The sequence below is a fragment of the Myotis yumanensis genome, unplaced genomic scaffold (assembly GCF_028538775.1).
Source record: "Myotis yumanensis isolate MYYU_CA2020_CCGP unplaced genomic scaffold, mMyoYum1.0.hap1 SCAF_20, whole genome shotgun sequence".
Lineage (NCBI taxonomy): Eukaryota > Metazoa > Chordata > Mammalia > Chiroptera > Vespertilionidae > Myotis > Myotis yumanensis.
The window spans coordinates 8,746,368-8,763,750 of NW_027223771.1; the positions used below are offsets into that span (position 1 = coordinate 8,746,368).

A 17,383-nucleotide genomic window follows, 5' to 3' on the forward strand; every position below is an offset into this window, starting at 1 on the left:
ATGTCTGCGCGCACAGAGCCGACCCACCCCTCACTGCTGGGTTCCCGCCATCTGCCCGCAGCGCGCCCGGCCGCCACATGCCCTGTAAATTCCCGCCTTCATGCTTTACCCACGTGGGCTCCCTGCCTGGAATGTCCCCTTTAAAAATATATATTTTTATTGAATTCAGAGACAGGGAGGGAGAGGGAGAGAGAGAGAAACATCAATGATGAGAGAGAATCATCATTGATTGGCTGCTTCCAGCATGCTCCTACAAGCCTGCAACCGGACTGGGCATGTGCCCTGACCGGGAATCGAACCGTGACCTCCTGGTTCATAGGCCAACGCTCAACCACTGAGCCATGCCCATGTGGGCCTCGTTCCCATGCTTTCGAGTCTCAGTAAAACCCCGCCTCCTCCAGGAAGTCCCCTTTGATTTCTCTAGATCCCCATCCCGGCAGTTCCACTCAGGCCTCCTTCTATCACAACAGGTCTTTCCTCATGTGTTTTCTATGTCTCGCGCCCCCCACCCCACACCCCACCCCTAGACCGGCCTGGCACTTGGCAAGAACAGCGGGATTGCTGGGGACTCTTCCCGATGGCAGTGAGGCGCCTGGCTCTGCTGAGCGGTGTCTGTGCTTTCCCCAAGCCCAGAGCGGGCCTGGGCGCTGTCCCCATTCCCATCCGCGGAGCTCACCCAGGGAGGCCGCGTGCAGGAGGCAGTTCCCATCGCCCGTCGTGGCCAAAGGCAGGAGCCGCTTGCAGCTGGTGCACACCGTGGACCACCAGTTCAGGCGACCTGCAGCAGAAGCTCGCGTTAGTCTGCATTCTTTTTAAAAAATAGATTTTTATTGATTTCAGAGAGGAAGGGAGAGGGAGAGGGAGATAGAAACATCCATGAGGAGAGAGAATCATGGATCGGCTGCCTCCTGCACTGCCCCCTACTGGGGATGGAGCCCGCAACCCAGGCATGTGCCCTGATGGGGAATTGACCCACGACCCCCTGGTTCATAGGCTGATGCTCAACCACTGAGCCACATCAGCCAGGCGAGAAGCTCACTTCAGAACACAGGCTTGGAGCCAGCGGCACCAGCGGGAGTGTGTTTGCTACGTTGGCATAACCTCAGGGGTTTCCATCTTTTTAAAAATAGATTTTTATTGATCTCAGAGAGGAAGGGAGAGGGAAAGAGAGAGAAACATCAATGATGAGAGAGAATCATGGATCGGCTGCCTCCTGCACTCCCCACAATTTGGGCATGTGCCCTTGACTGAGAATCGAACCCGGGACCCTTCAGTCCATAGCCAACACTCTATCCACTGAGCCACAACATCTAGAGGGTTTTCTGGCTACTTTTTCTTTCTTTCTTTTTTTAATTCTTACCTGAGGATATGCTTAGAGAGGAGAAGAGAGAGGGGAAAGAAGAGAGAGAAACTTCAATGTGAGAGAGACACAGCATTGGTTCCCTCCCACATGCACCCTAACCAGGACCAGGGATAGAATCTGCAACCCAGCAATGGGTCCTTGACCGGGACTCGAACCTGTACCCCTTCGGTGCGTGGGCGGACACTCTGACCATTGAGCCACACCAGCCAGGGCCGCACCGTCTCTCCTGCTCTGTGTCAGTGAGACTGGCCGCTCACCTGCCTGCTCCAGGGCCACCATGGTGGCCTGCTCGATCAGGTCCCGCTCGATGAAGCTCCTGAAGTCCTCGCTGTACACGCTCAGGTCCGGCAGCTGGAAGGTGTAGATGGGCATCTCCAGGGGGCACTGCTCGCTGCTGCACTCACTGGCCACGTGGGACCGCGCCAGGGACACGATGGCCGAGCTGGCGTGGGAGATGCCCCGGGACAGGCGCTTTTCTGTGGGGCGGGGGGGGGGGGGGGGGGGAGACTGAGGTTCTAATTCGGCTGGGACGCTGGGTCCTGGCGAACAGAATCAAACTCAATGCTCAGTCACCTCAGGTCGGCGGGTTGTGAGTGTGTGTGCGTGTGTGTGACCTAATGCAACAGGAGACACATGGATTTCGTTGTGTAAATAGAAAGAATGTGAGATGATTTCAGATGCTAGGACTATAGAGTTAGAAAATCCAAGCGATTAGAATCGTCTTAGTAAGAAAATTAATAATATGATGAGGGAGAATCATGGACCCACTGCCTCCTGCACGCCCCCTACTGGGGATCGAGCTTATGGATTTTTAGAGAGAGTGGGAGAGAGAGGGGAAGACAGAGAGGAACATCGATGTGAGAGAGACACATTGATGGGTTGCCTCCTGCATGTGCTGAGGAGGAGCCTGTAACCAAGGTACATGCCCTTGACCGGAATCGAACCCGGGACCCTTTGGTCCACAGGCCGACGCTCTATCCACTGAGCCACACCAGCCAGGGCCCAATTTTTCTTTAGACGTTTGCTCAGAGTTTTACTTTTTCTTTTGAGCTTAAAATGGGAAACCCAGACGCTCGGAAGGGGTTCTCAGGGGACAGCCTGAGCAGGAGGCGAACTTCGGGGCTCAGGCACTGGGTGGGGCGCGACGGCAGGGGACCCGGCGGCACCTTGGGCGATGTCGTCCTGTCTCGGCAGGCAGGCCCGCTCCGCCTTGTGGCCGGGCTGGGCTGGCTCGCGCTCGGGCGGCTTGGGGCCCCGGCCCTCGTTGAAGGCGTGCGGGAGGTTGGCCGTGTGCACCTGCCGCAGCTGCTCATAGTCGCTCAGGGCGGCCGTCAGGTCCCAGTTCTTGCCTGTGGACGAGAAAGGACGGGAGGTGGCCCGGCCAGCGTGCCTCCGTGGTTGCGCGTCAGCCGACCTGGGAACCAGGAGGTCACGGTTCGATTCCAGGTCAGGGCACAGGCCTGGGTTGCGGGCTCCATCCCCAGTAGGGGTCGTGCAGGAGGCAGCCGATCCATGATTCTCTCTCATTATAGATGTTTCTCCCCCTCTCCCTTCCTCTCTGAAATCAATAAAAATATATTTTAAAAATAGCGAAAATCATGTCCCCACCATCGCCTTCTCTTACATTCTAAAGAGTCAGTGTGCCACCGCTGCCCGGTGACAGGCCTCTTCCCTTTCACCCAGGTGCGGGGCGGGGGGCTCCCGAGAGGGAGGTGGGGGCCAGGAGGGGCCTACCTTCCAGCAGGTCTCTGGCCAGACCAGGTTCTGCCCCCGTGGACCGAACAAAGTCTGACAGGACCGCGTCCATATCAAGCGTCATGGGCTCGCGCAGGAGGGCCGCCCAGCACTCGGCCGAGGGGGGGTTGGGGAGCAGGCTAGAAACCATCCATCTGCGGGGAAGGCGGGGAGCGGGGTCAGGGCGCGGCCGTGTGCCCGGGCACGCGGAGCCCCTCCCGCCTGCTGGGGGGTGTATACATATATATAGTGTTCATCCTTGTCCAAGGTTACTTTTCCATTGATTTTTAGAGAGAGTCAAAGGGAGGCGGGGGGTGGGGGGTGGGGGGAGAAACATCAATGTGAGAGAGACACACCCACTGGTTGCCTCCTGCACTGGCCCCAATCAGGGCCGGGGATCGAGCCTGCAACGGAGGTACGTGACCTTGACCGGGAATAGAACCTGGGACCCGTCAGTCCCGGGGCCGACGCTCTATCCACTGAGCACACCAGCTAGGTCTGCTGGGACAGTTTTGGGCTGGGTTTGGGACAACGGCCTGATTCTCCATGTCAGATGTTAAATCACAACAGTCGCCAGGCTCTTCCGGGGGGCACCTTTGTGAGGTGTAGCTAGAAGGTGAGAAAACTATTGGACCTGCCCGGCCAGCGTGGCTCAGCGGTTGAGCGTCAACCTACGAACCAGGAGGTCACGGTTTGATTCCCAGTCACATGCCTGGGTTATGGGCTTGGTCCCCAGTGGGGGGCATGCAGGAGGCAGCCGATCCATGATTCTCTCTCATCACTGATGTTTTTTTCTCTCTCTCTCTCTCTCTTCCTCTCAGAAATCATTACAAATATTATTTTTAAAAATAAAATTATTGGAGGAGGGGGGGAAGGGGGAGAAAATGGGAGAGATCTGTGAAACTATCAACAATAAAAATATATTAAAGAAGAAAATGATTGGACCTGATGTTTATGGCACCAACTAAGAGACTGGCTTCCTCCCTCCGTCCACGCCCCAGAGCTGCGGCCGGGAGTCTGTTCTCTCGTCACCGCCACCTGGGGGACAAACCAGAGACAAGAGCTCGTTACTCTCCGTACCCGGGCGGGTGGGCGGGGAAGGCGTGGCCTCTCGTCACTCCACGAGGCTGCCTGTGGGGCTCGGCCGGCTGTCCTCGGCCACACCGCTCCCTGCAGACACCTGCCCGCCGGCCCCTGCTTCCCTCGTGTGAGCCAGCACCTACCTTCCACCTTCCACCGTCCACAGCCCACAGCTGTGCTTAACCTTCCACCACACCCCACAGCGACACACTGCGTCTCAGCTTTTTTTCTTTATTGCGGTAACACGTATGTAACACGCGACTTACCGTTTCACCCTCTGTAAGTGTACAACATGGTGGCACGGAGGGCATTCCTGCTGTTGGGCAGCCACCCCCACCGTCCACCTCCGGAATTTTTTAAATCTTCCCCAAACGAAAACCCGGCACCCACTGGACATGAACGCCCCGTCACCGCCCCAGCCCCTGGCGACGCTGTTCTGCCTTCTGGGCTGGTGCTGACGACACTGGGAACCTCACAGAGGTGACGTGTGTCACATGTGTCCTTTTGTGAGTGGCCCAGTTAGCTCAGCGTAACGTCTTCAGGGCTCACCTGCGTGGCAGCGTGTGTCAGAATGCCTTTTCTTTTTAAAAAATGTCTGTATTGATCTCAGAGAGGAAGGGAGAGGGACAGAGAGAGAAACATCCATGATGAGAGAGAATCATGAATCGGCTGCCTCCTGCACACCCTGCACCGGGGATGGAGGCTGCAGCCCGGGCCTGTGCCCTGACCGGGAATGGAACCTGTGACCTCCCGGTTCATGGGTCCACGCTCCACCACGGAGCCACGCTGGCCAGCAGCCGCGCCACCTGGCTGTGCCCACCTGCCGAGCTCACCTGGCGCCATGTTCTCCTAGGTCAGCACTGCGCCTGGGCTCCTGCCACTCTGCAGCCCCTGCTCAGTCCCTCGGGCTCCTCCACGGCTACATGACCTGCAAATGACACAGTTCCCGAGGGCTCACCCTGCGACCTGTCCCGCTCACTCTCACTTCCTCCGTGGGGGAGGCTGTCAGCACCCGGGTCTCCTTACCTAAGAGTCACTGTGTGAGTTCCTGGAGCGTCGCCAACCAGCACGCCCGACTCATCGACTTTATTTCCTCCCCCTGGTGCCCCCACCCCCCGCTAGTCAGCTTCAGAAGGGCGGCTCTGCCCAGTGCCTCCTGCTTCGCTGAGAACTAGCACGGGCAGCGCGTTCTGATCAGCCAGGTCAGCGCCATGGCCGCATGGGGTCTTTGCACCCCTCACTTCTAAGTATTCCCTCCCCCACCCCACCCCCGTGCTTTTCTCCTAGAATACTTGTTTTTGGCTACTACCCCATTTTATTTTTAAAAAGATACATTTCTATTGATTTTATTTGAGAGAGAGAGAGAGAGAGATAGAGGCGTCGATGATGAGAGGGAATCATGGATCGGCTGCCTCCTGCACGCCCCCCACTGGGGATGGAGCCCACAACCTGGGCCTGTGCCCTTGAGTGGAGTGGAACCCGGGACCCTTCAGGCCGCAGGCCGACGCTCTATCCACGGAGCCACACTGGCCAGGGCCGTGGCAGCCTCTGGAGCCGAGGCCGAGCACGAGGGAGCCTCCATGGTGAGAAGCTGACTTTGGCTGCTGCTTCGAGAGCAGATGGTCGAGGGAGGGTGGGGAGTGGGTGGCAGGAGAGGCGCGAGGCGATGAGTCAGGAGGCCACGGGCTCCTGCTGAGGGAGGGGGGTGGTCCGGGTGAGGACGGCAGCCGTGGGGTGGTGAGAAGTGGTTGAGTTCTTGACATATTTCCCAAAAGCTGGTTTTTTACAGGCATGAAAAGAAGGCAATAAACAAGAGGGGCAGAAAGCAGATGTGAAGCAAGGAGCAAGCCCAGGATGAGATGGGTGGATCTAACCTACATGTGCCACTAATTAAATTAAATGTAAAGACACCAGATGCTCCAGTTAGAAGCGATAAATTGGCAGACTGAGGACAGAAATTCACCAACACTGTGTCTGTGGAAGATGTCTGCAAGGCACAGATACAGAAAAGGTGACATTTAAAAGGCAGGTGCCCGGCCGGCGGGCTCCGTGGCTGAGCATCGACCTAGGAACCAGGAGGTCATGGTGCGATTCCCAGTCAGGGCACATGCCTGGGTGGCGGGCTCGATCCCCAGTGTGGGGCGTGCACGAGGCAGCCAATCTACGATTCTTTCTCATCACTGTTGTTTCTCTCTCTCTCCTTCTCCCTTCCTCTCTCACATCAATAATTTTTTAATTAAGACGGTGGGAAAGGAACACACTATGCAAACTGCAATCAGCAGAAAACTGCGGGGGCCGATCACTGTCAGACAGAATAGGCTTTGGGGCCGAGGGCATTCACCGGCGATGAAGAGAATTGCCTCATAATAATAAAATCACACGTCCTAGGAGCAGGGACAGAAAAGACCTGAACTTGCCACTGACACACTTTACCCAAAGGACACATAGAATTTATACTCTCAAGAGCTGACGACTACCAAATGTTTTCAGTGCACACGCAACACTTACAAAATATTTACCAGTTGAGCTTTTCTATGACAGTAGGTGGCAATATAGTACTTACGTTATTTAAAAATAAAAAAATTATTGTATTTTGGGATGTGAAGCATATCACACAAAAGTCAAAGGGTTAAATCACACAAACGATGTTCTCTGGCCATGCCACAGTTAGGTTAGGCAGATAACTCAGCAAATCCCCGTACACTGAGAAAACTTAGCACACCCTTCTAAATACCTCGTGAGACCTGCTTCCAAATAACACAGGAGGTTGGCGTGGAGGAGGTCAATGGGGGGGAAAATGGGTACATCTGTAATACTTTCAACAAAAATTAAGTTAAAAAGTAAAAGAAAAAGCTAAGATCTGGAGTCTTTAAGCAACACAAAGAAACGCTCAAACGAGAATGATATTTTAATGGAAACACTTCCTTATCTTCAAGCTTTGGTCTTACCTGTTTGTTGGTTTTCTGCCCAGTGAGGGCTTAGGTATGTCCCCAGTCAATGGACAACAGACTGGTGGCCAGGTAGCAAGGTGGGTGGGGGTGTTGCTCACCCCAAGGAGCAACGGTAATGCAAGAACAGGGGACAGCTGAGCACAGGGAGAAGAGAGAGGCGTGCATCTAACGGAGGGTCTTCACCCTCCACGCCTGTCGCTACAAACCCAACCTCTCCACGGAAATCCACGCCCATACCCCACCTCCTGCTCCTTCCTGTCTAGGGCAGAAAAGCAGGTGGGGTCCCAGGCCCTGAACCCATAGATTATGTCCTTGGTGCTGAATATACACTGTCTTGGTTGCTGGATCTACAAGCCACTGAACTAGGAGCTGAGTCCAGATACTGTCCTAGGTGCTGAATCGACAGACAAGCCCAGACCCTGGACCATGAGCGCTGTCCCAGGTGCTGAATCCACGGACACGGTCCTTGGTGCTGAATTCACGCTCTCCCAGGCGCTGAAGCCACAGGCCCCTGTCCTAGGTGCTGAAACTATAGGCGCTGCCCCGGGCGCTGAGTTCACAGGCCGCTGTCCTAGGTGCTGAAACTATACCAGTGGTTCTCAACCTTCCTAATGCCGCAACCCTTTAATACAGTTCCTCATGTTGCGGTGACCCCAACCATAAAATTATTTTCGTGGCTACTTCATAACTGTAATTTTGCTACTGTTAAATGAATCGTCATGTAAATATCTGATATGCAGGATGTATTTAGGCGACCCCTGTGAAAGGGTCGTTCAACTGCCAAAGGGGTCGCGACCTACAGGTTGAGAACCGCTGCTATAGGCACTGACACAGGTCCTGGATGTATAGACACTGCCCCAGGTGCTGGGTCACCAGGCCACTGTCCTAGGTGCTGAAACTACAGGCACTGACACAGGTCCTGGATCTATAGGCGCTGCCCCAGGCGCTGACCTTATAGGCGCTGCCCCAGGTGCTGGATCGCCAGGACACTCCAACTGGCGCAGCTATGGCCAGGGTTCTCATTCTTCCGTTGCCAACGCCTGGGCAAGTTAGTTAACGTTGACTTCTGTAAAATGAGGATGGAAACGACACCTTCCGCATGTGGTTACTGAGGAGAAGAGATGAGAAAATGTGTGTGACGATGTCAAGGGTACCTGGCCCAGAGAGGATGTGGTAGAGGCTGGAGCTCACTGCATCCTGACTCATGCTGCTGGCCCTGCTGCCCCTGGAGCATAACGGTCCAGGGGACACTTCAAACAACTTGAGGGACACATGCCAGCCAGGGCCAGGAACAGCTCTGGCTGGTGTGGCTCAGTGGATAGAGCGTCGGCCTGCAGACTGAAGGGTCCCGGGTTCCATTCTGGTCAGGGCACATGCCCAGGTTGTGGGCTCAATCCCCAGTAGGGGGCTTGCAGGAGGCAGCCAATCAATGATTCTCTCTCATCATTGCTGTTTCTATCTCTCCCTCTCTCTTCCTCTCTGAAATCAATAAAAAATAAAAAATACACGTTACTACAAGCACAGCTGACTCACCAGTGACCCTTAGGTGGGGTCATCCATGTGCCTGACCCCGCCAAAACAATGAATAGATGCTCACTTGACACAACTGCAAATTTATACACTGCCAAGCGGTCTGAGATATTTTAATGGAACTCACATAAATAGATGCCTCAGATTTCTATTTTATACAAATCCGAAAACGGGGGAGAGAGGGCCAGGGCCAGCTGAAAACACAATAGACACAGATTGGGCGCTGCAGAGGGGGATGCTGGATTTAACCGCCCGTCTCAGCCCCTGCCATTAGGAGCAATTTAAATTACATTTGGTGGAAAAGATAATAGTATTTCAGGTCAGGGAGAGACAGCGATGACTGCAGCCAGGACAGCAGAAATGAGAAGAGGCGGACAGAGTGGCAGACATTTGAGAAAATGAGCTATGGAGACCTTTAGATTGATTAGACGTGGATGTGGGCTGATGTGTGTATGTGTGTGGGAGGGTACCTGTTATGTGGTGTGTGGGATGTGTGTGCATATGTGTGTAGCATGTGTTGTGTGTGTCTGTGTGGTGTGTGTTTTTGTGATACACCATGTGTGTTTGTGTGTTTATGTGTCTGTGTGGTTCAGTGTGTGTGTGTGCGCGTGTGTGTTTCCATGTGGAACAGTGTGTGTGTGTGTTTCCATGTGGAACAGTGTGTGTGTGTGTGTGTGTTACAGTGTGTGTGTGTGTGTGTGTGTGTGTTTCCCTGTGGAACAGTGTGTGTGTGTGTGTGTGTGTTTCCATGTGGAACAGTGTGTGTGTGTGTGTGTGTGTTTCCATGTGGAACAGTGTGTGTGTGTGTGTGTGTGTGTGTGTGTTTCCATGTGGAACAGTGTGTGTGTGTGTGTGTTTCCATGTGGAACAGTGTGTGTGTGTGTGTTTGTGTTTCCATGTGGAACAGTGTGTGTGTGTGTGTGTGTGTGTGTGTGTTTCCATGTGGAACAGTGTGTGTGTGTTTGTGTTTCCATGTGGAACAGTGTGTGTGTGTTTCCATGTGGAACAGTGTGTGTGTGTGTGTGTGTGTGTGTGTGTTTCCATGTGGAACAGTGTGTGTGTGTGTATTTCCATGTGGAACAGTGTGTGTGTGTGTGTGTGTGTGTTTCCATGTGGAACAGTGTGTGTGTGTGTGTTTGTGTTTCCATGTGGAACAGTGTGTGTGTGTGTGTGTGTGTGTGTGTGTGTTTCCATGTGGAACAGTGTGTGTGTGTTTGTGTTTCCATGTGGAACAGTGTGTGTGTTTCCATGTGGAACAGTGTGTGTGTGTGTGTGTTACAGTGTGTGTGTGTGTGTGTGTGTGTGTGTTTCCATGTGGAACAGTGTGTGTGTGTGTGTGTGTGTTTCCATGTGGAACAGTGTGTGTGTGTGTGTGTGTTTCCATGTGGAACAGTGTGTGTGTGTGTGTTTCCATGTGGAACAGTGTGTGTGTGTGTGTTTGTGTTTCCATGTGGAACAGTGTGTGTGTGTGTGTGTGTGTGTTTCCATGTGGAACAGTGTGTGTGTGTTTGTGTTTCCATGTGGAACAGTGTGTGTGTGTTTCCATGTGGAACAGTGTGTGTGTGTGTGTGTGTGTTTGTGTTTCCATGTGGAACAGTGTGTGTGTGTTTCCATGTGGAACAGTGTGTGTGTGTGTGTGTGTGTGTGTGTTTCCATGTGGAACAGTGTGTGTGTGTGTTTCCATGTGGAACAGTGTGTGTGTGTGTGTGTGTGTGTGTGTTTCCATGTGGAACAGTGTGTGTGTGTGTGCACATGTACAATGTGAGGAGACAGACACAGAAGCAGGGGATCAGCAGAGCCTCTGCGCTAATATGAACCGCCCTGGCCCATCGGCCTCACAACAATGGCCGCGCTGTCCTTACTCCAGAGCGGGGCCTGGATGCAGTGAGGGCAGCCACCGGCCCCACGCTGTCACCAGCCGGGGCCCCGCTGGAACACGACGTGCCATCCCTGGACTGAGGCGACGCGCTTCTCTTTCCCACCAGCCTCTCAGGGCTGCGCACGGAGCACCAGGGACCACTCACCCCTTCACTCCTCCATCCACCTACCATCCCGACCACCGACGCTGCTCAGGTCTTACATGTGTGAGGGCCACTCCAGACAGGTGGCCGGGACCTGAACAGGAAGAGGGAAGCAGCCAGGGACCAAACCAGGAGATGTCCCGGCCGGGAGACAGGATGCTTAAACGGACCGGCCTCCGGAGGAACGGAGACAATATATCCTGTACCCACCTGGTCAGAAACCGCAGGCCGGCCCGGCCGGCGTGGCTCCGTGGTTGAGCGTCAGCCTATGAACCAGGAGGTCACGGTTCGATTTCCGGTCAGGGCACAAGCCCGGGTTGCAAGCTCCATCCCAGTAGGGGACGTGCAGGAGGCAGCCAACCTGTTTCTCCATCATTGATGCTCAACCACTGAGCCAGGCCAGCTGGGCAAGGCAATCTATTTTAAAAATATTAAAATGAAACATAAAACGCAGCTCATGGCATAAATTGTAATATGTCATGAACCCGACACCTTCAGTGTGCCCAGTCTTTCATTCATCCATCCATCGACCTATTCATTCATTCATCCATCCATCCATCTAGCTTTATACATTCATTGCGCATCTTCCAGACAGTCCTAAAAGCTGGTTAGGTAGGCAGAAAAACAGAGACACAGTCCAAGGCATGAAGAGTATAGCGGGGACAGGATGGTGCAGTAGGCGCACCACCTGCTCGAGTACCAACAGAGCAGGGCACCCCAACACAAGGCCTCTGTTCTGCTTCCGGAACGGGCCCCACCCCATGCTGGGAAGGACCCCCCAGCCCAGCCCCTGGCCGGCTGCCTCCAGCCCGGAATCTGGGCCTCATCTGAGCGTCTTCTCCCAGAGACCCTCCTCAGCCACCTCTCACCTCCGGTCCTGCATCCCTTCACCGGCTTCGTTTCCATAGCAACGCTCCTCACCTTCCCCATGCCAGCGCACCAGGTGTTCCCGACCGCACACTCAGCATTTGGCGAGGGAGCGGCGCTTTTTCATTATGGACAAAGAAAGGGAAGTGAAGATGTGACAGCAAAACAGAGAAGAAGAAGGAAACACACCCCATTGAAGTTCAGAGACGCGTTTCTTCGCTGTTGGAGATGGTGTTTCAAAAGACTGCCAGGAAGGTAACGCACACATTATGAGAAACCTTGAAGTCAGAGTCCTCATCTTTTTTTGTTAATGATATCTGACTAAATTCAGCACTCATTCTTTATTTTTTATATGTTTTTAAAAAATGGGTTTTTAGAGAGAGAAGAAGTAAGAGGGAGAGAGAGAAAGAAACATCAATGATGACAAACATGGATCAGTTGTCTCCTTCACGCCCCCTACTGGGAGTGGACCCCTCAGGGGCATGTGCTCTGACCGGGAACCAAACCCTGACCTCCTGGTTCATAGGTCGACGCTCAACCACTGAGCCACACCGGCCGGGCTGTACATTTAAACAGATTGGAGGTTCACCACCCGTCTTGGACCAGGCTCTGAACTCGTATTCACTTCCGAGCTGGCTGGATGTTGACATTCAATAGTCTGATTCAACGCGCGTATTCACAAGGGCTCACAGCAGTGAGCTGTCCGAGTCCTGGCACACGGCAGAGGATCTGTCCACAGGCTTGGTCTCCGTACTCAGGGCGGTCTGGCTAAATATGGCCGCATCGGGATATCCACAGCCCCCAGTCGCTCTGTGTCCTTGCGGAGGTGAAGCGCGGCAGAGGCTGGCCCGGCACGGTGCCACCCACCGACATCCGTCCCTCACCTTCCCCTCCGTGCCAGGTGAAGAGCCCAAGGAAATAAGGAAGTCACCAGGTCTGGCCGGTGTGGCTCAGTGGTTGAACTTGACCTACGAACCAGGAGGTCACGGTTCGATTCCCAGTCAGGGCACATGCACAGGCTGCAATATAGTTTGTATTTTTTAAATTAATATTTTTATTGAATATATTTAAATATATATACTTTTAAAAAAGAAAGTCACCAGGACTCTGTATCAATCATTTCATATTTCATATTGTGTGTATGTGTATACACCACATCCTTTTAAAAAATGTTTTAAAAAATTTTTTCCTTTTTTTTTTTGGTTTGTGTGTTTTGTTAATCATTACCCAAGGGTATTTTTTCCCCATTGACTTTTTAAAATATATTTTTATTGATTTCAGAGAGGAAGGGGGAGAGAGAGAGAGAGAAACATCATGATGACAGAGAATAATGGATCGGCTGCCTCCTGCACGCCCCCTACTGGGGATCAAGCCTGCAACCCGGGCATGAGCCCTGACCGGGAATTGAACCGTGACCTCCTGGTTCATAGGTCGATGCTCAACCACTGAGCCACCCGGCTGGGCCTGCTCTCTCCCTTCTTGGGCATCCTGGGTCCACTGAACCAGCCCGTTCTGTGCCCTTTCGCTTTGATTCCGCTCCAAGTGGCTGGCAAAACCGCGCCGTGAGCTCCAAACACTTTGCTGCGGGCACGGTTCTCCTGTCTGATGGATGTTTCACCCAAGAAGGAGGCGCCCCAGCTCTTGCCGGTGGTGCCGGCTGCTCAGGGCGCCCGAGGCCACTGGAATGACAGCCCAGCCACAAGCAGCTAGAGCTACTGCTTGCGTGGGAGCCAGACGCCTCTGAAGGCAAGTCCAAGAAACCATCACGGTCGGTTTACCAGCAGCCAACACGAAGGCCTGTCCACGTCCTGCTTCATTTGTAAGATCCCGGGGAACGTGGGGTTCTGGGTAGGGATGCATTGGGGAGCCCCCACCCCAAAAGCAAAGTGGCAGCTTCTAGAGGGTCATTTTCTTCATGCCTTGTGAAAACTGAACTCACTTTTCCCCATTTGCCATTGATTCTCAGATTTCTACACTTGACAACTGTATTCACATAAAATATTTTTTTTGTGCCCGGCCGGTGTGGCTCAGTGGTTGAGCATCGGCCTGTGAACCAGGAGGTCACGGTTTGATTCCCATCAGGGCACATGCCCGGGTTGTGGGCTCGATCCCCAGGAGGGGGCGTGCAGGAGGTAACCAATCGATGGTTCTCTCTCATCACTGATGTTTCTATCCCTCTCTCCCTCTCCCTTCCTCTCTGACATCAATAAAAACATTACAAAAAATAAAAATAAAATAAAAGGGCCATCACAGACAGGGCTGAGGTGTGAATGCGGGCGAGCAAGAACCTCTTTGCATAATTAGGCCCTGTGGCAAGACGAATGGAGTGAGATGCCTGCAAATAGAAGGTGTGGGCATCGGGGGTTCAGGGCACAGACCAGAGTCCTGGGAGGGGCATTACCCTGCCCAGGGCTGAACACCCCACCACAGGCACCCACAAGGGAAAAAATAGTAATTATACAAGGTCTGCCATCATGTTCACCTGCCAGGAAAAGGCCATTCCTCGTCTTAGACTAAATAAAACAGCTGCCACAGAATTTGACATTTTCTATAATTTTTGCGTTTTGCTTGAACGAGAATGAGCCGGGTTCGGAGTAGAGAAAAAAACATTTTTAAAAAGCGAGGGTTGTCCGATATAAGAGACAGGATTTTCTGGTGAAATCTGAATTGCAGATAAACAACACATGTTTTCTGTACGTATGTCCCATGCAGGTATTTGGGATAAGTTTGTATTAAAACATGATCCGATATTTATCTGAAATTCCCATTTTAAAAATGGCTTATTTTTTGGTTAATACTCACTCGAGGAGATATATATATTCTTCCCACTGACTTTTTTTTTTTTTTGAGACGGTGTAAGGGAGGGAAGGAGGGGAAGAGAGAGAGAAACATCCATGTGAGAGACACATCAACGGGTTGCCTCCCGCATGTGCCCCGACTGGACCAGGGATGGAACCTGCAACCCAGGTACATGCCCTTGACCAGGAATTGAACCCGCGACCCTTTGGGCCACAGGTCGATGCGCTAACCATTGTGCACCCCCAGGACGTGGCTTTTCCTACCAGTGAAGCGGGAAGGGGACAGAGTTTTCCCAGCCAGCAGGGAGAGCCAGCCTCTGTGGGCGGCCAGCCAGCCCTCCGATGGCTGTTTCAGTTGTGGTTCTGTCACAGGGGGTGGGGGGGGGGGGCGGGGGGAAGGAGAGGGCCCGAGGACACTGGCAGACCTGGGTTGAGGAGGCTACGTAACCAGATTGCAACTGCGCACGGACCTGTGACTCCCCAAATGCACGGTGACTCACCTGCGATCCTGTCGGAACTGTGACAACACCCTGACCTACTTGGTGCCGGGAAGCCGCCAGTGACATGGCCGCCACTTCCCTATTTAAAGCGTCTCTACCGGAGCCAGCACGGCGCAGAAGCAGAGCCCAAATGCATCGCGTTCCAAAGGATGGGTGGACAGCCGGCCGGCCCCGGCGTGGCTCTGTGTGTGAGCGTCCACCTACGAACCAGGAGGTCGGGGTTCGATTCCCGGTCAGGGCACATGCCTAGGTTGTGGGCTCCATCCCCAGTAGGGGGCGTGCAGGAGGCAGCCGATCCATGGTTCTCTCTCATCATGGATGTTTCTGTCTCTTGCTCTCCCTCTCCCTTCCTCTCTGAAATCAATAAAAATATACAGATATATATAAAAAAAAGATGGGTGGACAGTTGCCACTTGGCCCCGAAGATCCCCAAGGCTGACGTGGCAGGTGCTGGAACTAACGGGGACCCCGAGGGCAGGGCTGGGGTGGGATAGGAAACTGCGGGTCACCAGCCCTGGGTCCCCTGACTGATGTCCCCGCCATGTGCAGCCTCGGGCCTCACTCAGCAAGGGGAACGAGAGGAAGGAGAACCAGGCCGGCAGCAGGGAAGACTGCCCCAGGGTCACCCTCCTGACGGCCCAGGGGCACGCGCCCCGGAGAAGGGCCTCAGACACACGGTGCTCACCCATCTCCTGGAGGGGGGGGGGGATTGCTCTTGGGAGCTTTCATCTGCCAAGAGCAACCCCCCATGTGACGAGAATCCTGTAAGCATTTTCCTCAAAAAGACAAAATACAAATGAGCCTTGATGAGTAGAGTCTCTTTATTTATTTTTTTGTTTTGTTTTGTTTATCCTCACCAGGGGATATTTTTCCCATTGCTTTTCAGAGAGAGTGGACAGGAGGAAGGGGGAGATTGAGGGAGGGAGGGAGGGAGGGAGAGAGAGAGGGAGGGAGAGAGAGAGAGAGAGAGAGAGAGAGAAAGAAACATCAATGATGAGAGAGAATCATAGAACAGCTGCCTCCTGCATGTCCCACACTGGGGATCAAGCCCGAAACCCGGGCATGTGTCCGACCAGGAATTGAACCGTGACCTCCTGGTTCATAGGTCAACGCTCAACCACTGAGCCATGCCGGCTGGGCAGTGGCTACTCTTGCCAGTTAGAACTGATGGCCTCCATTTAATATTCTTTAGTGATTAGCGCAGGAAGTGTTCACTGAGGCTTTATTGATTGATGTCCACAGGCCACAGAGGTTTCCGAGACACAGGCGGGTGGTCAGTCCCTGGCTGCTGGGGCTCGGTCGGGGTAGGGCCGGGCCTCAGCAGCCGAGGGGACCGGGGCCAGAGGCACCGTGTGGCACCCATGCGCCTCCTCGCCCCAGGCTGCTGTGCAGGGAGGGCCTGGGGCCGGGGCAATGCCAAATCTCTAACACAATAGCTCGTCTCATCTCACAGAGGGCCTTTGTGAGGACGTGTTCTGGAGCAAAACAACAACTGCTTTAAAAAAAATTTTTTTTAAATTTATTTCAGAGAGAGGAAGGGAGAGAGAGAGAGAGAGAGAGAGAGAGAGAAACATCTATGATGAGAGAGAATCATGGACCGGCTGCCTCCTTGCACACTCCACACTGGGGATTGAGCCTGCAATCCGGGCATGTGCCCAGACCGGGAATCAAACTGTGACCTCCCTGTTCATAGGTAGACGCTCTAACCACTGAGCCCACCGGCCGGACACAACAACTCTTCTTGGAAAAGGACCCCCAGAGTGACAAACACTGGACCCTGCCCAGCTCCGATGGGAAACACTGACCCTCATCTCCTTCTCAACGCACACGGAGTCCCCCACGATTGTCAGCAGCACCCCCAGCACCCACACAACCATCCGCCACAGCCGCTTCGAGGGAATGGCTTACTCCTCCACACTTTCTTTGAAAGCCCCCGAAACAATGAAAAGGGAGAGAGAGAGAGATCTAGAGAGAGAAATCTATTCCACCTGCAAGGAATCTAGGAGACACACACGAGCGCACGGAATCCCTGTGTGTTCTAGGACCAGTGTCGTCAGAGTGGACAGGGTGCGTGCCCACCCGCTGACCCCGGGGGACGGACCCCGCTGTGCAGTGTGGATGGCACGGAAATGCTTCCCCTTTCCAGGCCCTTCTGTAAACCAGACTCGGAAAAGGGAGGCAGAGAGAAGAGTTTTGAAAATCTAGTGTGCAGCCCTGGCTGGGGTTTCCCAGTGGTTGGAGCGTCGGCCTGTACACTGTTAGGTCACAGGTTTGATTCCCGGTCAGGGACACATACCTGGGTTGCAGGATCCATCTCCTGGCCCTGGTTGGGGTGTATGCACAAGGCAACCAATGGATGTGTCTCCCTCACATTGATGTTTCTCTGTCTCTCTCTTCCACTCTCTCTCAGAATCAATGGGAAAAAATATTCTTGGGCGAGGATTAACAACAACAACATCTAGTGTGCAATAATTTGTCTTGTCAGATAGATGTAGCTAGTATCGTCTACAACTGCATTCAGTGGCTGTGATGTATACAT

General features: G+C 53.6%; 1 protein-coding gene across 1 annotated transcript in view; it reads right to left on the reverse strand.

The window, feature by feature from the left end:
- Positions 1 to 17,383, reverse strand: part of OTUD7A (OTU deubiquitinase 7A) — a 78,526-nt gene that overhangs the window by 8,426 nt on the left and 52,717 nt on the right. Inside the window, 6 exon segments of the mRNA XM_070400297.1 lie at positions 677 to 778; positions 1,621 to 1,839; positions 2,530 to 2,712; positions 3,098 to 3,252; positions 4,043 to 4,135; positions 5,011 to 5,105. Of these exon segments, the coding sequence (XP_070256398.1) occupies positions 677 to 778; positions 1,621 to 1,839; positions 2,530 to 2,712; positions 3,098 to 3,248 (655 nt within the window). The 5' untranslated portion in view covers positions 3,249 to 3,252; positions 4,043 to 4,135; positions 5,011 to 5,105.